This window comes from Colletotrichum chrysophilum, assembly GCF_026319265.1.
Source record: "Colletotrichum chrysophilum strain AFK26 chromosome Unknown scaffold_47, whole genome shotgun sequence".
Lineage (NCBI taxonomy): Eukaryota > Fungi > Ascomycota > Sordariomycetes > Glomerellales > Glomerellaceae > Colletotrichum > Colletotrichum chrysophilum.
The window spans coordinates 171,248-192,708 of NW_026517334.1; the positions used below are offsets into that span (position 1 = coordinate 171,248).

At 55.6% G+C, this 21,461-nt stretch overlaps 5 protein-coding genes across 5 annotated transcripts; 3 read left to right on the top strand and 2 right to left on the bottom strand.

Annotated features, from left to right (window-relative positions):
• Positions 1–3,927: 3,927 nt before the first annotated feature.
• COL26b_006416 (uncharacterized protein) lies at positions 3,928–5,487 on the bottom strand (the record flags this gene model as incomplete). The annotated part of the gene is made up of 2 exons (XM_053179235.1): positions 3,928–5,137; positions 5,195–5,487. The coding sequence occupies 2 exons, from the start codon at positions 5,485–5,487 to the stop codon at positions 3,928–3,930; spliced, it is 1,503 nt and encodes a 500-aa protein (XP_053036822.1).
• A 1,842-nt stretch (positions 5,488–7,329) lies between these two features.
• On the bottom strand, positions 7,330–10,293 carry COL26b_006417 (uncharacterized protein; the record flags this gene model as incomplete). The annotated part of the gene is made up of 7 exons (XM_053179236.1): positions 7,330–7,386; positions 7,440–7,550; positions 7,599–7,982; positions 8,036–8,368; positions 8,418–9,533; positions 9,620–9,999; positions 10,077–10,293. The coding sequence occupies 7 exons, from the start codon at positions 10,291–10,293 to the stop codon at positions 7,330–7,332; spliced, it is 2,598 nt and encodes an 865-aa protein (XP_053036823.1).
• Positions 10,294–12,246: 1,953 nt separating this feature from the next.
• Positions 12,247–15,652, top strand: COL26b_006418 (uncharacterized protein; the record flags this gene model as incomplete). Its single annotated transcript, XM_053179237.1, has 4 exons — positions 12,247–12,443; positions 12,549–14,559; positions 14,617–15,059; positions 15,109–15,652. The coding sequence occupies 4 exons, from the start codon at positions 12,247–12,249 to the stop codon at positions 15,650–15,652; spliced, it is 3,195 nt and encodes a 1,064-aa protein (XP_053036824.1).
• Positions 15,653–16,349: 697 nt separating this feature from the next.
• On the top strand, positions 16,350–17,289 carry TIF6 (Eukaryotic translation initiation factor 6; the record flags this gene model as incomplete). Its single annotated transcript, XM_053179238.1, has 3 exons — positions 16,350–16,384; positions 16,480–16,638; positions 16,743–17,289. The coding sequence occupies 3 exons, from the start codon at positions 16,350–16,352 to the stop codon at positions 17,287–17,289; spliced, it is 741 nt and encodes a 246-aa protein (XP_053036825.1).
• Positions 17,290–17,734: 445 nt separating this feature from the next.
• COL26b_006420 (uncharacterized protein) lies at positions 17,735–18,520 on the top strand (the record flags this gene model as incomplete). Its single annotated transcript, XM_053179239.1, has 2 exons — positions 17,735–18,152; positions 18,228–18,520. The coding sequence occupies 2 exons, from the start codon at positions 17,735–17,737 to the stop codon at positions 18,518–18,520; spliced, it is 711 nt and encodes a 236-aa protein (XP_053036826.1).
• Between the last annotated feature and the right edge of the window lie 2,941 nt (positions 18,521–21,461).

The window sequence follows — 21,461 nt, forward strand, 5'->3', positions numbered from 1 at the left end:
TTACAGAGTCTGCTGCATGTAGCTCTTCTCAGCCCAACACCGGCCACTAACAGCTCAGCATATGGGACTCTGCTGCAGCCAGCGGCGTGTGCAGGACGGGCGGGAGACAGGGATACCCGCTCTGTCGATTGCATAGGCATAGGCAGAGAGAAGCTACCTTATGCAGTCATTTGTGATGCCTCTCAAAGGGTGCGTGACTGTGGTGCTGAGGAGGTGCAAGTGGGAGCAACCACAGACATTGGAGCTTCTTCTGATCTGAGCCCCATTCTCGACCTCGAATGCGAACGAAGAAAAAGGCCCCGCGGTGTGGCTGTCGGCCAACCAGACAGCTGCTTCCTCTTTGGGCGCCTTGGTGAGACATGCGCGACAAAATTTGGAAAGGGCGATTCGGCTGCCGCGAAAAAAGCAAGAATCCGACGACGGAAAGAGAGGCCGGGCGCGAGGGGCGCCTAAGACAAAGCCACTGCCGGGTCAGACCAGAAGCTTAAGGCGGCCGACGACGATCTGAGGCATAGCGAGAAAAGAAGCAGCCGCCGGAAGCCAGAGGCGGGGAGCGGAGTGGCAGCATCACGGCGGGACCTGACTTGGAGGATGCTGCTGATATCAATCCATGGACGGACGACAGAGAGAGAGAGAGGATGACTATGACTCCCATCCTCACCCACACCACGCCCTCACACACACACACCACACAAACTATCGCTCGTCGTTGACCTGATCTAGCCTTGGCCGCCACGGCAGCTTGTGCCAACATCCATCATCCCTCCCTCCCTTCCATCCTCTAACCCACCACCACCCACCCACCAACATCCCGACAGAGCACATTACATTAAACTTGCGCCCAGTTTGGCAGTGCCGCAGTGCATCCATCCATCGAAAAAAAAACAGATAGTCGCAGACGCAGACGACGACCGGCGATTCTCCGCGCCCCTACCGGAAGCCTTCCCTAGCCACCTCAGATTCCCGCTTGATTTTCGGCAATCACACCCTCGACGTCAGTCGGTCACGCCAAACCTGCAACCGCTTTTTTCGTTCGTCTCGTCCTCACTGTAGGACACCCAAGGCTCTGGTGCGCCGCACTGTCTCTACCTCTTCTCGTGCAGTCATCGTCTTCGTCGAAAGAGGTGCGGGCATTTCCCAGCCACCCTCGCTCGGACGTTGCAACTTTGCACTACTCCAACAAGGGGAGAGTGTAGGGTGCCTTTGGAGTTGTGACCTGTTTATCCATTTGCGCCAGCTCCGAACTCCCCTTACTTCCATGAATCTCACTCAGCACGACGAGAACTAAGGGCATGGGAGGCCTGCTGATAATTGCAACGGTCCAATTCGCCTCTTCCTCCGTCGCTTCGGATCTTAAGACAAACAGCATCCGCCTCGTCCTCTGCTCGACTCCTCTCGAACAAGACTCGATCCAACGACGGGATTCGCATCCTTGCTGCGAACAGCCGTCGCAACATACCGTATCAGGCCTCGACTGAACCGACGTCCTGGAATGTCTCCTGAACAGGCCTAACGCGTAATTAACCACTCGGCAAACTTGTCTCGCTTGTTCCAACTTCCCCCCAAGGTCTTCCACTTCCAAAAACAAACGCCTCAGACCTGCCACTGAACCCCGGTCACGCCAGCAAGTCCCCGACCGCGCGCCGTGCAGGGCCTCCCGCGCTCATAGTCGCAAAGTGGCCCAGGTTTTCCAGGAACAAACGAAACATTCGAGCCTCCACTTCTACCGACCAGGCCTGTCCAGGCTGTGTTACCCCCTCCATCTCGCGCCTCGTCCAACTTCCCCTCGACGTTGTCGTGGGACGGGGTCTTTTCTTCGGCGGCCTCTGGTCAAAGACGCGCGCTTGCGCAGATCTCACGACTTTCATTATCTCCAGCTGCACGTTCGTTCTTTCCAGTTGTCGTCTGTAGGTGCACTTACCTGCCTTCTACCCACGGCAAAGCGAGGCGACACCCACCACGGCGGCTGTTTTTGACCTTTGCTACGACCTCTTGCCGCCTCGGCCGCGCTTGTCTGCCTGGCATCTGCCTGTTCGCTGTGCGCAACTTCAGTTGACGACGCCGGCTCCGTCCGTTACACTCGCTCTAGCTTCCACAAGCATCCCACCTTCATTTGAACGATCACCTTGGCTCTTTGCAACTCCTCACGGACAGATCCATCCTTGCCAGCGCCGAGACATTCGTTTGCTACAACCCCACGCCGCCAATGCCGGTCCCAAGATCCGTGTTCCTCACCATCTTTTGCTTTCGTGACACTTGCCCCGGCAGTAGCTAGCCTCTTCACGATGGCCTACCCTTTTTCAGAAGAAGAAAAGGTTAGCGTGTTGTTCGCCTTTATCATACGTATGCTGACGCGCAGTTCCCCAGAGGTTAATCCTCGCAGAAGTCATCAAGACCAGCAACTTAGACCTGGGCCATCTGGTTGACTTTCTGAAATTACACAAAACCGAGCCGAACTGGCTCAAAATGCAGCTGCCTCCTGGTATGAGTGCCTCAACAGTCGTGAACCCCGGTCTGTGTATACTGACAGACTTGTCCAGGCCGTACGATGGAGCAGTGCATACAAGTCACCGAACAGATGTTCCAAGGGCCCATGAGAATACCAGATCTGAAGCGCAAACCTGTCGGTGATCTCCTCGACAAGCCATCCAAACGTCTGGCAGTAGCTTCTCCGATGGAACCTCCTGCACAGCTGCCGCCACTGGCTTCTGCTTCACAAGGACCGTCTGCTTACGCGAATCCGATGTCTGTACGATCTCTCTTACCAGCGCCCACACAACTGCAGCAAACTCCACTGCCAAATATACAGCCGAGACAGATGAACGCTGGCCCGGAGAGTGGCACGGCGTCCAACGGTTATCCGAGCCCAAACCAGCCGCCCGCAGCGCCGCCTCCGCCTCGTAAGAGAGGAAGGCCGTCGCGGGCAGATAAGGCGAGGCAACTTAGAGCGATGCTTCCTCAACATTTTACGCCCCTGGCTCCAGCACCTGCACCTCGCAATTCAGCTGGGGAAAGTCCCAGCACCCCGGCAGAGAGCTCAGCCTACAGTTTATCACCAGGCCCTGCCTCGGAGACAACTGGCGAGCCACCAAGGAAGAAACGCGGGCGACCTAGGTCAACGGAGAAGGGCGTACCAGAGTTACCGGTGAGTAGGCAGCTGCCACTTGGCTGGTAGGTTCTGACATTGGCAGGGCACTTATACCTATAGAGTCGACCAACCTAGGACACTGTCAGGTCGGTCCACGCCAAGCGAGACTCCCCGCGGCCGGTCTGACGAGATGCGCCAAGATCCATACCCAGAGCGCGAGCAACTTCCAGAATCGGAGAAAGAACGAGCCATACCACATATTGGGCATTTGACACAGGAAGGACTGGCGAGATAGAAACTTGAGGTTCCGCCCATCACCAATGGACATACCAACAGGCCAAAGAGGCGGTGGCGGTACATTCTACCCAAGTACTCGTCTGAAGCACGGCGGAAAACGAGGTTGACCTTACCTACCCAGCCCGCACAGCTAGCTGCGGCAGCAAACACCACACCACCTTCAATGGGCGCAAGGCCGCTCATGTGAGGAGGCACATGTATGATATACGGAAGGCGTTGTTGGCCAACTGCTTTTACTTCAGGATACGGAGGCTAGAGGAGGTTTATCTGGTTTGGGGGACTTGGGACAAACATCAACGTGTACGATAGGCGGTGGCAAGGTACATTGACAACTGAGAGCATAGTTCATAGAGCCATAAAATATCATGATTGGTATTGCCTCAAACCAACTGTCTGTCTACGTCCCTCAATCTTTTTTGGAGACCATTCATAAAAACGCTAGATAAAAATCAAAATAACCGGCCAAGACCGACCGGGCCAATAAGCTCCTATATGAGATGCATCAAAAAGAAAAATTATCCCAATGTGACCGCTCTCTGTCATTACCAAGACTTGACAATCTTCTCCAAGGCCTCGATGAGGATATCAGCGTGATGCTCCTGGAAGATGAGCATCGGCCTCAGGCGGACGGCGCTCTCTCCGGAACCACCAATGTTGATGCCCAGACCCTTCGCCTTCTTGAGGAACTCGTCGCGGCGCGGGTTGTCGAAGGCGATGAAGGTGCCCTGTCCCTTGCCGCGCAGGTTGGCGAACTGACCCGGGTACTTCTTGCCGAGGGCCTCGAGCTTGCCGAAGAGGTAGTCGCCGACGCGGGCCGTGTGCTCGACGAGGCCGAGGCGCTCGACCTCGTTGACGATCTCGCGGAAGAGGATGGCGCGGGCCGGGTCACCCATCCAGGTGTTGAACTGGCGGTAGGGCTTGTTGGGGCGCAGCTCGGGGTTGCCAAAGTAGTAGCCGGCGGTCTGGGCCTTCTTGGAAAAGGTGACCATGTCCGGAGGGGTGGGGAGGTCCCAGTGCTCGTGAGCCCAGAACTTGCCGGTGGCGCCGACGCCGGTCTGGACCTCGTCGACGATGAGGAGGACGTTGTGCTTCTTGGTGACCTCGCGCAGGCCGCGGAAGAAGGCCGGGGAGGCGTGGTTGTCGCCGCCCTCGGACTGGATAGGCTCGACGATCACGGCGGCGGGGGGCACGTGGTAGGTCTTGATGAGGTGCTCGACCTCGTCGAGGGCGGCCTGCTCGGCGGCGGCGTTCTCCTCGGCGTGCTCCTCGAGCGGGTACTTGAGCTGGGGGAAGGTGGCCTGGGGCCAGTCGAAGGCGGGGATGTCGAGCTTGTGGATGGGCTTGGAGCGAGTCGTGGAGAGGGAGCCGAAGAGGCGGCCGTGGAAGCCCATCTTGAAGGAGAGGATGGAAAGCTGCGAGGCGCCCGGGGCCTGGTTGTTCATGGCGGAGGCGGTCTCCTCGGGAGTGAAGTCGACGTCGTAGCCACCGCGCTCCTGCTGGCGGCGCCACATGAAGGCGGCCTTGTAGGCGGTCTCGTTCGCGTCGGAGCCAGCCATGGCAGTGAAGACCTGGTCGAGGCCCTTGGGGGCGACCTTGAGGATGCCGGTGCGGAGGACCTCGGCCCAGTCCTCCGGAGGGAAGTTGCCGAGGGCGGGACGGTTGATGATTGCGTTTATCATTTCGGGGGTCTCAGCTACCTTGGCGAGGGCGGGGTTGTTGTAGCCAAGGGGGATGGAGGCGATTTGGGCGTAGCTGTGGTGCGCATGTTAGGATCGTTGACTAGAGGGTGAGACGTGGGAAAGCACTCACACATCCAGCAGGACGTTGCCGTCGGCATCGACAATGTAGTTGCCCTTGCTCTTCTTGTAATCCGTGAGCATGTTCAAGCTGCGGGTGTCAAAGACCTCGTGCAGGTCCGCGATTTGCTTCTTGGACTGAGGGCCCGGGATCTCGGTCTTGACGGCCGGGGCGGAGGGCTCGCCGGCGAAGAGGGAGGCAGCCATGCGCGGGGCGGAGGCGCAGAGGGTGCGACGGGAGAGGGGTGTCCTGGCCGCCGTGCGCATGACGGGGCGCAGGGCCGCGGAGGCTCTCATGAAGGCCATGGCGATGGTCTTCTTTCGTCTGCTTTCTTCCTAATGTGGTGTTTGACCTACTCGTTCCTCTTTACGACGCTGCCTTCTTCCTGTGATGCTCGTGGGGGTGAAGCTGTGCGATATCGGAGACGTATCTATCCTCCCAGTTGCAGTCAATTGGCCAATGGTGAAGATGCAAAGGAGAAAGAGAGTGACATAATGAGACACAAAGCTGGTGCGCGGGGGAGGGCCCGTTTATAGATGGCGGGTGGCCACGGCTTATCAGGTCCCCCGGCGTTGTCTCGTCAGGCCGTTTGGTGGAGAGAGGTGGTGGTGTATTGCCATCGGCCTGGTTTGAGCTTTGGTCCCCTGGGTCCTGGTGTTGACTCGAGGCGTTCAGACGCACACACCGGCGCGGTGCTTGGTTTCCCACCATGCCGGAACAAGGAGCGAAAGCTGCAGCAGCTGCGTTAGCTCGGCGATATGGCAGGGAATGAGAGGGGGGCGGACAGGCGGCCAGTTGGAGGGGCGGTTGGCCAAAGCCAAGATTACGTGCCCAATGAGAAATTGCGGGGCGAAAGCTGGGGGAACGAAGGTCTCAGTGACCTCACACACGCTCCCAAGACGCCGCGGCGGGGGGACCTTGGAGGGGTAAAATCACGCCCTTTACGCCGGCTGGCTGTAGCGGGCGGCCGTGTATCAGGGTACCTGCCTCTGACACAATATGCAGCCAGCTTCCATCCTGCTGCAGGAAGCTCGGGCGTAGCGTAAACGTCGTAATATGTAATAGCTTCATCTGTTCTAATGGACTCGCTGAGCTCAAGCTATTGTTCAATGGCAGGTTCGGCATCTCGGATGGCATCGACCGGTCGCGGCTCCAGTTGGCTTCCCCCTCGCCACCAACTAGCTGTGCCGCTCCCGTCTCTGCCGCCTTGAGCCGCCAGCCTGCTTCTGATTTGCATATTGTAGTTCGCAGCCTCCAGGATTGCAGCGCCAGAAGCCACACCGCAACATCAACCACAACGTGCCTATAATATTACCGCATCTATCACAGATCCGACGTGCGCGCTCTCGGTGTCTCTCCGCGCGCCCCCGCCGCGCGTATCAGGCGATAACAGCGTTTCCCGCCGACCATGATAAGCATCTGGTGGGAATCTATCCACTTAGCCAGGGAGCACCTGGGGACTAGCGCGACGCCGCGACCTGAGATATCCACTGGTCGCCCCTGCGGATCGAGAGCGCCGATGCCGGGACCGGAAACCGGGCCGGGAATGGCTTTGCCGGTCATTGAATAACAGTGAATAATAGATTCGCCATCGGCACTTAGGAAGCCAACTCGGTGACATAGATTCGAACATTGCGGCTTGCTTTCTAGATTGGGTGAAATTCGCGCCGCACTGCCGCCGCCGGAGGGCCCACCCGGAACGCCGCATGCCGCCGGAGGCCGACACCTTTGGTCGCCGGGTCAGCATTCTCTTCCTTTAGCCATCACTGCAACGACATCTCATGCTCATGTTGGTAACTCTTTTATTGCGCATGACCAGTCTGCTTCGGTCAGGACACCATGCGAGACGAAAAACTATAATCTAGCCTCTCCCTTATGACCTGGTTGTCGGACAATACAAAAAATGCTATGCAATCTGGCGTGAGAAATTCTGCCACTTCTGGATTACACCCAGGAACAAATGATGGAAACGTCTGAAGAAATGAAAAGAATTAAACGCTATGCCGTAGATGATGAATGGGCTGTCTTCCAAAAGCATGCTTGATGCTACGCAGTCTTCCTGATGCGTCAAATGTTCACCGAACAATCTCAGTCGGTATGTGGTATTGGTCTGTAACGAGAAAGAAACGCATCATGAGAGCGCCGAACTAGTGCTCCTTTTCTTCGAGCTCTCGCATGTACTTTACGAAGCTCTTCTTGTGAACCTAACACAGTCAGTTAGATATTATCGTGCTGAACAAAAGCTTTCACAACTTACCATGCCGGCGTAGCGGCCGTTCTTGAGCACGCAAATGAAGCGGAGACCAAGCTTGACGAAACATTCATATACAAGGTCCATTGGGGATCTGATATCCAATGCTACGGGAGCCTGTTTTCTCGTTAGCCATAGCCAGATGTAGGAGGTCAAATTACTCACTGGGTCAATGTACGGAGTGAAATCTGTCTTATCTCTCTCCGTCTCTTCATCGTCGGAGTCTTCGATGGTGGGAATATGGGCCATCAAACACATGCTTGAAGCCTCGTCGTCAAGACTGTCCAGGGCGAACTCGAGGTCGGGTGCTGGGATGAGCCCAACAAGAATACCATCCCGAATGATAGGAAGACCTCCGTCAAGCTCACCTGCCCTGTGCAGAGTTTGAAGCTTCTTACGCAGACTGACGGCGGATATCACTGGAGAAGCGCTGACGTCAATGATTCGTTCCCGGCGGACACGAGGGACGATGTCTGCCAGGTCGGAAGTGAAAATTGGCTTGTGCTTATTGTCGAGGAAGGGGTAGGAGTTCATGTTCGTCAGGAGGTCCTACTCATATTAGATTGAACACTCAGTTTGCAGAAACGCCAGACTGTACTCACGTAGATGCTGTTTGGCTCAATGGCGTCAGCAGTCCATTTGGCCACGAGGATAGCCAAGGAGAACGGCAAGACATAATCCAAGCTTCCCGTCAGCTCAAAGAGAATGACTGCCAGTGTTACCGACAACCGAGTGACACCGCACATGGTGGATCCGGCAGCGATTAGCCCATAGACACCGGGCTGAATGCATGATCCTGTTGGTGATGCGGCACATCGAGTCCAGAGCCCAAAGGTGGGGTACATCAGCACGATATACTGAACGACGTGACCGACGATTCTTCCCATGAGACCGCCAACGACCATGGACGGCACGTAGATTCCGGCTGGAACTTTCTGCAAAGAAATTAGTATCTTCCCGACCATAGCCAGGTGTATTACGCACAATTCCAAATGTGATGATCGTCAAGAACCCCTTGATCAAAAAGGCGGAGAAAAGACCTGAAAGCACAGGAGGGATGCCTTCAGCCGTCGTTGGGCATAGTCCGTAATCTTCGCGATCAGATCCGTCGTGGCATGGCGCCGCAAGGTTGAGCATGAGCTTAGCGACTGGCTGCTTGGTGTGAACGTTCCAGTAACTCATGATTCCGGTCACTACGGCGACCAAGGCAACCTCGAACATGGGGTATTTCTTGATGACGTCGATCCGACGGAAGGTCTTGGCCCAGTGCTTCGAGGCCTTGATGAACAGAGCTCCAGCAGCGCCGCCAAGGATCCCGATGACGATGAAGAACACGATTTCAAAGTAATGCCAGTCGGTTGTATATTTGACCTGGAACATGACGATCTTGTGGGTGCCGTAGGGGTTGAGAAACTTGAGCGACAAGGCTGCGACAATACAGCAGAAGAATGTGCGGAAAAGCGTCTTTGCAGGGAAGAAGTACGACACCTCCTCGAGTCCGAAAAGAACACCTCCCAGCGGAGCGCCGAAAGCGACGGCGACACCGGCGGCTGCAGCTGCGGATAGGACCTCGCGCCTTTTGGCGTCATTTTGATCGTACTTCGCGAACAAGCGACAGGCAATGTTGCCGACACAAGTTGCAATATGAACGTAAGGACCCTCTTTTCCAAGACTGAGACCAGAAGCAACACTGAGAATGAGAGCAGCTGACTTGATACCCAACGTCTTCAGACCGAGAAAACCGTGCAACACGAAACCGCTGAGGATGACGCGAACTTCAGCGACACCACTACCAGCAGCTGAGTAGTAAATCATCGGTGGCGGCACGTTTTCCGCGGGTTCTGATGTCGTCGTCACCGGCTCAACAGGCTCTGGAGGCGTCGGGCTCTCGTCGCTTGTAGGTTCATCGGCGTACGGGGCAAGTTCCGCAGCGAGGTTCTCGTCGAAGGTCGTCATACGATACGCCGAGGGCACCACGGTTTTGGTCGTCAATGTCATGGCGCAAGCAACGCAGGCCAAGCCAACGACGCCAATGAGGTAGATCGTGAATTCGGTTCCCACATCTCCAAAAGGCCAGAATCTCAAAGACTCCGACCAAGTCTCCCAATCGTCGCAAGGTCCTTTTGGGCAACAATTCTAATGGCAATTAGCATCTTCGGACTTATCTCCGAGGTGAAGGAACGTACCCTCTCGCTGATGTACCAGCCCCGTGTGCAATAACCATATTTGTAATCGAATACGGTAGCCTCGGACAAGTTGACTACGTATGCAACGAGAGCAACGGCTACACCACACACGGCGCTAAGAATCCAGCCCTGCGAAGCATCGAAGATGGCATATATCCTTCCCCAGAAGTCCTTGCGCATTTTGAGGGCCTTGGCTCGGTGGGCATCGACGATGTTATCGTGAACCCAATCGGTGGACGTAAACTGATCGTACCATACTCGTTCGTCGGGCAGAATTGATCGTTTCGACTCGGACATAGATTCTGGGAAGTCGGAGAAGGCGTGCGATAAGCGAGCGCCGAATGACGGGTTGCGACTGTGGTGCAAACTTCGGATGCTTCCTGGATAGCAAGGACATGGATCAGCTGTCATGTTTTCTTGGTACACGCAAAGCATGTGAAGCGAGCGAGACACTTACCGGCCGTGCTGTGATTCCTCGACAGGCCCGGAGTCAGGTGTTTGGGACTCTCGGGGGTAGAAGCTTGGTGTCGCCGAATCCGAGATCTCGAGTTCAAGAGTAATGGTGAGCGCTCGTCCGGCTCGCCGAGCGAGCCTGTCCGGTCGAATCTCGGTCTTCTCGTGTTCGTCGGTGACGGAGGCACAGACAGCGCGCCGTCGTCTGGTAAGTCGGCCATGGTGGAAGTTGTTGTAGAGATGCAAGGCGGCTCGAGCCGTTAAAGTTCTCGGGTCTGTTTCGAGTGATGCGTGATTGGGTTCGCCCTCACTAATCGTCCAAAGATCGGGCGCAGAAGCAGAAGCAGAAAGCACACAAGGCTCGTCGCCTCGAGATGGGATAAACTCGAAAGCACAGGACACGGTCGAGGTCGTCGAGGTAAGGTCGGCGAACTAGACACTTATTGGAGGACGGTCAGGGGTAGTTGGAGGCGGAGGTCTGGACTTGGGCGTCGTTGACAAGTCGGGCGATCAACCGAATAGACAAGGTTGGTGGCAGGTTAGAGCTCTGCACGTGAACCCAGCGTGGAATCGTTCGAGGTTACTCCAAAGACGGTAAGAAGCAGACACGGCAGGATATGAGTTGGCTGGGGAGGCGACGGGAGGCTGACCACGTCGAGGGGTTCGGAGTCAGATGCGACGAAGCAAGGTAGGCGGATGACTATCGCGGGCGAGACATGGCAGTTCCTTGGCAGGTTTACTTATCCATCAGATGGCACCTCGAGTTCGGCCAGGCGGAAAAGGGATCGAGATGGTGGACAGGCAAATGAAGGGGGGGAGGAAGAGAAGAATGGAAAAGATCAAAAACCTCAGGGCCCGTCGCCGCAACGAACGATCGGCTCTTCAGAAGAAGTTGGAAGCGAAACAAAACGCGACAACTTGGTTTGAGACGGTCTTTACCCCGTCCACTTTCCTCAGGCCCTCCCTCCCCCTAGTGCCACCGAGACGGCGGGCAACGGGCTGTGCACCGGGCACGCGCGGTAAGTAGAGAGGGCGTGATCCACCCTGGCAGACAGTGCTGTAAATTATTTGTTGCAATGGCGGTGGAAAAGGAAGCACTAAAGGGTGTAGAAAGGCTTGGCCGTGAGGTCATTGCACCGGGTGACCCTTTGGTGGATGTCTCTGGATGCCACTGGATGGCGGTTATTGGCCCCGAGTTTAGCGCATTTTCCGCCGAAACGGTCAGATCGAGGACCCTGAGATTACTGAATCCCTACCTCGCACTGAAGGAAGCAGTGGAAAGCCGACCTGTCCCGCAGAATTCCACCACGCCGCACGCCATCAGCAGCCAATCACAGGCCAATCCCGCGCCCAGTTCCCTGCGCAGCACCCGTCACGAGTAAAGGGTGGCTGCAGGACGGTAATCCCCTTCGAATGCAGCTAATTCCAACTCAAAGTCCAACATCAAGGCCGCCGGTGCACTACAGCACACCACTTTATGTCTAGCTCACCAAGCCACTTATTGACAGGCGTTACTCGACATCCCTCAATTGCGGTAGCATCGCGACGGGTATTCTTGAACCAACCTACCGATCAGCGTGTTTTGGCCTCGTTTCCAAATAATTGGATACAAACACAGCAGCCCTGAGATCCAGACCCAGACAAAAACCAGCATCCTGGGCCCGGCCATGTCTTGTTCTCCAACCCCAGATGTCGCTAGCTGAACGCCCCAATTAATTATCTGGGAACTGAGGGAAGTGAGGCGTGGAGGGCGCCACTGTAACCCGTTGCAGACACGTGCCTGGAAACCTTCTTGGGTGCAACGGTGCAACTCTAGAACGGAACGTCTCCGTACCACCACCACCACCACTACTACCACCGTCTTGAGGCGCCCTTACCTAAGCATCCCGTGTGCACCTTGAGGGACATCACCAGCACCAATTCGAGCTTTGATTCGCCCGTCGTCGTCAATCCTCCGTTTCGGTCACCGTTCCGAGTCGCCAGAACCCTCGACGCGTCGACGCCCTCAGCCAACGTCATCTCATCGCGGCAATAGTCTTTGCGCCACAAGCGGCACTCACTCTTCGCGCGGAATCATTCTGCAGGCCTGTCAGCCAGTTCAAGCGGCCGTTACGGTTCCGCTCATCTGACTGTGCGCACCCTAATTATGACCCGGTGAGCCGCAGACTGGCGACATGTCAGACAACGGGGATAAGAAGTTGACGGTGCCGAAGTTCTCAACCTTCAAGCCCAAGGCACCCGATCCTGTGCCGTTGGCCAAATCCTCGTCTGGTGAAGTCACACATAGCCGGAAGGATGGTGCAGGTGAGGTAGCTAAGGAGAAGAAATCCCGGCATGAGTCCAGGCACCGAGACGACCACCGGAGGCATAGGTCAGATCACCGATCAGAGCATCGATCGGAACACCGCCACCGTGATCGCAAACGCAGTCGCAGCCGCAGTCAGGAACGGTCCCTTGTTGTTGCTAAAAGACCCAGCGTTGCCACGACTCTGGAAGAAAGGGCTGGAAACGGCGTCTTCGTCATAGACACAAAAGGTGACCCCCTCATTAGGAGATATGGCGGCAACGACCGCGGCAAGGTGCCCACATATCGTCGTGACGGGCGTGGGAAAGTCCTCGGTTCTGATGGCTACCTCATTATCCACAGAGATGGCCCCAGGGAAGAATTCAGCATTCGGATGCCGGGCGAGGGCAGCTCTACTTTGCGAGACAGAGCTCTATTCCAGGCGAGGGTTCATAGGGTGAAAACAAGACGCATTCGCCCACGAGACGAAAGTCAAGAGGAAGTCGAAGAGGACTTCGTACCACTCAGCAAGTCGTCCAAACGACGCCGCACTGAAGAGCCAGAGTCCGACGGAGACGACAAACCCTCTTACAGATCAATCGAGGGCAAGGCCAAGGCCCATGAGTTCTCTGATAGCGACATCGACTTTGACACCGACCAGGAGGGCGACTTGAATCCGGAAGCAGACGACCCACTCAAGCAACGTTCAATTCACCTGTCTCGTCGGGTCAAGGAACATCCTGATGACATTGCAGGATGGCTCGAGCTCATCGCCCATCAGGACGTTCTTCTCAAAGCTGGCGAAAGTCTAGACCGCGAAGTAACAAAGGGCGAGATGCACAGTTTTGCAGAGATCAAGATATCAATGTACGAGTCTGCACTTGCCCAAGCCAAAAGACCGGAAGACGAAGAACGGCTGCTCCTTGGTCTGATGCTTGAGGGTGCCAAGGTCTGGTCCTCATCAAAGCTTGACAGCCGTTGGTCGGACGTGGCGAAGAAGCACGAAGTGAGTTTCTGTCTTTGGAAGGCCAGGATCGACCACAAAGTCACGGACCTGAAGACCTTTGAGTACAGCGAAATCAAGAAGCTGTATATTGAACGCCTGCGAGCCGTCGCCAAACAGTCATCCGTTTCGGCTTCCCCAGGGCCAGCGTATAGCGCCAATACCGATATGGAGGCTTCCCGTTACGAGCAGATGATATACATCTTTTTGCGAGTCACCAGGTTCATATACGACGCTGGCTATCGTGAATCGGCAGTCGCAGCGTGGCAAGCGCTTCTCGAACTCAACTTGCAACGACCTTCCACGCATGATGCCCTGCCAGAATCTGAAATACTGAGTTCTTTTAGAGACTTCTGGGAAGATGAAGCACCAAGGCTAGGAGAGCACAACGCATCCGGCTGGAGCCACTACGTCCAGACCAATGGTTCGGTGGATTCTCCAGAACAGCAACGAGACGACGACACGGTGGTGCAATCCAGAGATGTATACAAGTCTTGGGGTGCGACAGAACGTCTCCGGGCAACAAGCTCCAGGAGTCCAGGCCGAGCCACGGATGATGTTCTCGAGGACGATCCATACCGAGTTGTCATGTATTCGGATATCCAGGAGCTTCTCTTTGTTATCCCATCCACAATAGTTTCCCATGTTTGGGAGCAATTGGTGGATGGCCTTCTCATATTCTGCTGTCTGCCCCCGGTGTTTTGCTCAAGCCCATGGATTCAAAGCGCAGAGAATGACTCCTTTGTTGTTGGCAGTCTAAGGGTTTTCGAGGCCGACGTCCTTCGCAAGCCGAACGAACCTGATGTTATGGACGAGACCAAGAGTATACCGGCTTTCGAGCAAGACGGGCTGCGCCTTGCTGTGTCTTCCGATCTACTCTTTGCTAGACGGAATTGGTTCTCCTTTCTCAGTGGCTGGCCTTGCACTGCCAAGTCTCTCGATGGACCCGTAGACTTATCTTGGGTTGCGAATTGTCTTCGACAACTCGTAATATCGGTCGGCTTGAAGGATTTGGCAGAGTATTCATTGGCCGTGGATGTCGCCAACGAACCCGGCAATGTCAAAAAGCGCGCTAAAGCTCTCATCAAGAAAGACCCGTCAAACCTGGCCTTCTACAACGCTTATGCGCTGGCCGAGGTTGGGGCTAGTAACTTGGAAGTTGGCCGTCAGGTTGTCTCATCAGCTACTAGTCTGGTCTCAGTAAGTGCTCACTGCGCTCCACAATAATTTTCCATATCCCTAACGCGCATATCTCAGCCTGCCAGCTCCGCCGGCGGGTTGTTGCTTTTCAAGACGTGGGCATGGATGGAACTTGACGAAGGGAACAAGAATCAGGCCATACTGCGTCTCTGTGCCTCAGTTGACCAGTCCTTGAGGAATGTCCCGGGATTGGCAGCTCCGTCTCCATCGCAACTCTTGAAGGCTCGCCAGACTTTGCTGGACGACCTCGAGCACCAACTCTCTCTCAGGCAGCCAGATGAAGCTATCTTGAGTGCAGAATGCCTTGCATTGCTGGTATATCTCACATCGCAAGAGGGTAGCGAACCCACGTCTGAGGCCCAAGGAAGCATATCCATGGCGATGGAAAGACTATGGGCCGTCTCTTCTGAACTGTGTGCACAGGGCCAAGCGAAGTCTCAAGCCCACGAAAGGCTCTTGCAGGCTGCTGCAAGACTTTTATACCATCACGCCAGTCGAGGGTAAGTTCACCAAGTCTGAACCAAGAGTTTCCAGACTAACATACATCAGGCCATTCCGGCGAGCGTACTTGAGAGATCAGCTCGCTCATTGCATCGACTTGTTCCCACGCAACACCATTTTCCTTACTCTCTTCGCATGGGCCTCGACGACTTTCGGCATCGATGATCCTGTCCGGGACATTCTTCGGAAGGTCACACTTACCGATGCCAACGATTGCATTGGGAGCCGCATGTTTGCGATTCGCTACGAGCTGCTGAAGGGAAACGTACACTCTACCCAGGCGGCGTTTGAGCGAGCTCTAGATACCCCAGCATGCAGGTCAAACCCAGAATTCTGGCGATGCTACATCAAGTTCAGCTATGCAAGGAAACAGTTCCGGCACAAAGCTAAGGAGGTCTTCTTCCGCGGGCTGCGACATTGTCCATGGTCGAAGGATCTGGCCCTCGAGGCATACACAACGCTCATCAACGTCATGGATGAGTTCGAGCTCAGGTCTGTCTTCAACACGATGACCTCCAAGGGATTGCGGATACACGTCGATTTGGAGGAATTTGTGGCGAAGCATGAGAGAAGTAAGGTGAAGCGTCGTTAGAGAATCCAGATAAGTCTGGTTTAGCATGCATAGCATGCAGGGGCTAGGGACCGCAATTCCTGCTCCTGGGGAGAAAGCCCAAGCCATGATGATGATGGGCCATTAGAGTGATTCAAACGGTGAAGCAGATTGGTAGTGTCCGGGGTTGGCCGCAGCACGGGCTGGGCGCCAGAATGATTCACCAGGAACCTCAATGGGTCTAGCTATGAGCTGCAGTAATGAAGAGTCAGAGTGGCGATGCGTCAGCCAAAAATTAAGACGCGGACAAGGCAGTTGGTAATAGAAACCATCGAATTAGCACGGTTTCGTGCTCGTTGTAGGCAAAGTGACTCATCAGCCATACATTCCGTCCCTTCTCTCCCACTGGCTCGCAGTGAATCTAGGGGTCCACAGCCCGGTGTGCCCCGCTCTCAGCGCAAAAGCCTAGCCAAAGCGGCAACAGCACCCAAAAAGTTGCAGAAAGCGGGCAGCCAGCCGTGCCTGCCCCACCTTGACCTCTGCGATTGACGCTTTTTATTAATGGGACCTTTCCGCCTCTGCAAAAATTCCATCATCACCAAACCACCAGGACACTTACCACGACAACATACCCTTTAGGGCCCTTTTTTGCGACCAAACTACTCTTACGAAGCCCTACCGGCATCCCCTCTTCACCATTCCAACAGTCAGCACCGAGCTTACCGGGACAAACACAATCATGGCTGTGCGCGCGCAGTTCGAGAACTCCAACGAGTGAGCAAAAGCCCCGCCGAACCCGACCCCGCCATCCTGCTTTCTGCAGCGATCCGGCCACCGACAACTCGGTATGCTGACTTTGAGACTCCTAGGGTCGGCGTCTTTGCGACTCTCACCAACTCCTATGCTCTGACCGCCCTCGGTGCGAGCGAGAACTTCTACAGTGTCTTCGAGGCCGAGCTGCAAGATGTCATCCCCATCTGCCGGACAACCATTGCCGGTACAAGAATCATTGGCCGGTTAACAGCTGGGTAAGCACATCAACACCTCTAAAATCTCTGATGGTGCCTTTTTCGGTGGCCATGTTGGAGGTCGCGTGAGCATCAAACAATTCAAGCTGACCACCACCATCCAGTAACCGCAAGGGCCTCCTTGTTCCCACGAGCACAACAGACCAAGAACTCCAACATCTTCGCAATAGCTTGCCCGACGAAATTCGCATACAGAGAATAGAGGAGCGTCTTTCCGCTCTCGGCAACGTCATTGTCTGCAACGACCACATCGCTCTGATTCACCCTGACCTGGAGCGCGAGACGGAGGAGATCATTGCCGACGTTCTCGGCGTCGAGGTCTTCCGCCAGACCATTGCCGACAACGTGCTGGTCGGATCCTACATGTCACTCTCCAACCAGGGTGGTCTCGTCCACCCCAAGACCTCGATACAGGACCAGGACGAGCTTTCCAGTCTTCTGCAGGTGCCTCTGGTCGCCGGCAGTGTCAACCGCGGCAGCAACGTTGTCGGTGCCGGCATGGTCGTCAACGACTGGATGGCTGTCACCGGGCTCGACACCACGGCGACGGAGCTGAGCGTCATCGAGAGCGTGTTCAGGCTCGGCGAGGGTCTGGGTCCCAGCAACGTCAACACCAACCTCAAGGACACCATGGTCGAGTCGTTTTACTAAACATAGAGAACGGCGATCGGGGAAGAGTGGAGGAAAAATCGGTGTGCGGCTGTTCTGGGTTCATTCAGGTCTTTGGTTAGTTTGGGATACCATTAATGGGTTGAGCAACGGTTTTGAGAGGCTCGATTCCTTGCGAGCCAGTTTTAGGGTTCAGTCTTAATGCTGAGGACGCGAGAGAGAATTCTTGCGCCTGGCATGGAATACACCTAGCCCACGGGCAGTTAGGACCCTACCTGTTTCTTCGAAGTCGTTGATGTGACTGTGCTTTTCCCAAATCCGAGACATTCGTATTGTATGTCCATTCTGCGAACAGGGCCCGTTTGTGTGAAACATCGCGTGAACTATATTAATGTCATTGATTCTGGCATGGTATAAAATGAAAGAAGGCCCAGACACCCGACTCGAATTCGGTCTTCCCCTCGAAAGCCGCCGCAGAGTCAACATCATGCGTCTCGTACTACAGGAGGTCAAGACCGACGAGGAGTTTGTCCCGCTCATCGCCGCCCTGCGCGAAGGGTTCGCAAACCCGGACACGGCCGTCTGGCGACTCTTCATGGGCGACTGGAGGCCCGACGACCCCGCGGCGCGCGAGGCTGCTCTCGTGGAGGCCACGGAGAGGATGCGAGCCGAGCACCGCGCCGACCCGACGAGCACATGGCTCAAAGTCATCGACGACGAGACGGGGCAGATTGTCGCCGGCGGCCGGTGGAGTTTCTTCGAGAGGGGCGGCCCGAACCCGTACGACGGGCATCGGGAGGTCGAGGCGACGTGGTTCCCGGAGGGAGAGCCGCGGTGGGTTGCGAGTTTGCTGTTGAACGATTTTCTGGAGAGGGCTGTGAGGAATGCGAACCGGCCGCATGCGTGTTAGTTTGTCGCGGAAAGCGAATTCAGGTTTCACGTGGGATTCGCTTCGCAGACTGACGTCGGGATTACACCAGTTCTGAACATTTTGTTCACGATCCCGGAGTACCGACGCCGAGGCGCGGCGTCTCTCGTCATGGATTGGGGTGTTGGACGGGCTGATTGCATGGGGTTGGACGTCTACATCGAGGCTAGCGAGGGCGGGAAGCCGCTGTATGAGAAGTATGGGTTTGAAGCCATCGAGGAGAGCTATTACGAGGTCGATGAGAGGAGACTACCACCGCCGAGGGATGTTGAGCTTCGAAGGGAGGCTGTGAAGCAGCTGTCGCCGTTCAGACGCTGGAGCATGCTTAGGAAGGCCAGAGGTTGAGGTGGTGACGTTGGTTGCGACGGTGGTTACGTTGCTTTCAACATACAGCCTGGTGAAGTTAGTGAGACGGACCAACTTTGTTATAGCCTATTTCTTAAGCATTAAGTTATCTTCTAAAATAAGACAGCATCCTCAATAATGTTAGTAGGCATTTCATCGGCATTACGCGCAGTTCGCCACATGAGCTCCTGGGCCCAGCTTCGCCATGTAATGCGAGCTACGAAGTGCAGACGATAAATGCGATCAGGGCAGGGTAGCATTGTCGGTTAGGGTTGAAGGATTTCTGTTGAAGAAATCATGATGACGTCCTCTGCCAAGATACCCTGTTCCTGGCATATCAGCCGCAACGTCGATCAGCCGCCGCGACTGCGCCTCTGGAGGCCGCGACGTACGTCACACCCGGCAAATGACTTCGTTGGCGACATCCGGATTGGCATTGCCATGGCAAGAATATCACTAATGCCAGGTCCCTGCAAGCGTAGTCATGGCCATCGCGATATCCGGCCGATGAAGCCGGCCCCGGAACCCCGGAGGACCACCGGCCGGTCCGGATGATGAATGGGGGCGTTTGTCGGGATAATGCAGCGCCATGAAGGCCCGGCCGTCTACGAGTTCTTGGCGCAGTGAGTAAAACCGCGATCAGAGTCAATTCCGATAAAGTGCTGTCGGAAACATTACGAACAAGTTGACCAAAGGTAAAATAACAGATGGCTATTCAACCCCGCACTTCAACCGCATTCACAAGTGCCGAGGGTGGGAAGGGAAAGACCACATTCCCATTCTTGACGGGTGTCACGATCTGCAACCCTGGGCTTAGAGTGGCCTTTGCCTTTTTGGCCCGAACAAGTTAATTTTGTCACCTTCTGTGTCGGTCCCGAAAGGCGGCAAAGCACCGGCCACCGAAGGATTCCAGAAAATCAGAGCTTGGTCCGGCATGAAGGGAAACGCTACCGCGGCGAGCATGGCTGGGGAACGTGCGAGGACCGAGAGGGAGGGTTCTGTGTCGATGATGGGCGATGGGTGATGGAATGTTGTGGTGTTGGGTCGGGGTCTATTTCAAGATATTCTTCAACGCCAGCTGCCTGGTGGAATGGAATTCGCCATGGAAGAAGGTCTGTTTAAGCCTCACGGGATGGGGGCGCGTATCCCACAGTTTTGTTTCTTCGCTAGAAGGAATGGTGGAGATTGCGATGTGGTGTCTGTTTTGTTTGATCGGCCGTGCGAGACGGAGGATACGACGAGGGGGGAAGGGGGCGGAAAAGGAAGCAAAATGTTTCTTCGATCTTGTTTCTTTGTTTGGACTAGGGGGTCGGAACTTTTTTTCTTGATCTCGCTAGTTTGAACATCTGCACGTGAATATCGACTGAACGGGTTGTTGCGTGCCTGAGCGTGGCCGGTTGACGAGCTGAGCAACTGAGGATCATTGGCGTTTCGATGTTTTGCCTTCCTGCTTTGTAGATCCTTGATGGTGCGAAATCGCTCAGGATCAAGGTAAGATTCAAACGGACGGGTTCTATGACCGCACTTGGGGATATCAACGTTCAGCTAGAGAATTGGTGGTGAGTTGGGTTGAGTGAGGGTGGCCACCCAGCTGAGAGGTGAAGTGGTATTGTGAAAACAACGTTGGACATTAGATCATGACTTGCCCCGTCCCAAGTTGCATACCAACTTTATGGATGAAATACCTAGAGCTAAGGGATTGAGGAATGCGAAGACAATTGTGATTGTGCCGAGTTGACATCCGCACGCACGGGACAGCATTGAGCACAATTCATTCCAACAGTGAATTCCTCCCGTCTGGCCGCTGCAGAGTGCCAAAGTGCATCGGCCTGCAATGCGACTTCCAGGGTCCAGGAGCCCCAGCGCCCAGGGATGGCGGTACGTGCACCATGTACCCCGTAGAGAGCCCAGGCAGACGTACCTCTTGTGCGCTTCTACGTACCTACTGGAGGGCCGACCGGCGACCGGCACAAACGGGGGTCCTCAAGAGCCCAGAACGCAGCGCAGCTGCCGGACTGCGAAAAGAGCGCTGAGAGAAAGAGACCGGACTCTGGTGGCTGATTGCTTGCCGAGGGACGGGCTGACGAGCCGATGCATGGCAGGGCGGCCAGAGGTTGCTGTGAGTGGAGGAGTTGGAGGGGGAGCTGGTCAACTGATGATGGCTTCCATGTTCTGGCCACCGGCCACCGGCCACTGGAGCCAGCGGATACTGGATGCTGGGCTCTGTATGGGTTGACGGGGTCTCACAGCCCGAAAGACGAGGGAAAGTTGGACATGTCTCCCCCAACCTCCTCTAAATGTCGGCTCTGACTTTGTTGACGTCGCTTGCCGCGTCCGCGTCGGCTTCTGGTTCTGGTTTTCTTTTGGCTTTTCCCAGGGACCTGTGCTTGCCGCCTCCATCACGTTCCGTGGGCGTCGCTGGCTGATTCCAAGGTTTTACTCTCCGTCATAACGGCCTGCAAGTCTGAGCCCGACCTCGTGGGAGCAAACACAATTCCTCAAGACCCAACGTGCCAACGCAAGGATCCCTCGTTGAACATTTCCTCCTCTTCGACATTCTCTGTGGTCCTGCAGTGCAGTGCTGCAGCGAAACCGACGGCTTTCTCTTTGCTCGATACCCTTTCGCAGTCATTTGGCTGCGCACTCACTCCACGGCCTACCTCCGGAGCCTACCGTACGGAGACGGCCTCTCTACCAATCGTGCCTGCAGTTCCTGACTCGGCCGTTCGCCTTCCTTTGACCGACTGGATTGCAAAGCGGCACAACTTCTGGCCCCCGCTTTTTCTCCTCCCGCGATAGGAGACACAATACAACACCGCATCAATATCAACACGACACAAGACGGACGCCTTCAGAGAGATCTACCCGCGCTGCTAGCTCTCAGCCACAAGCGCAGTTGCGTACTCACCTGCGACTTTGACAGCTCGACGTCCAACAAACC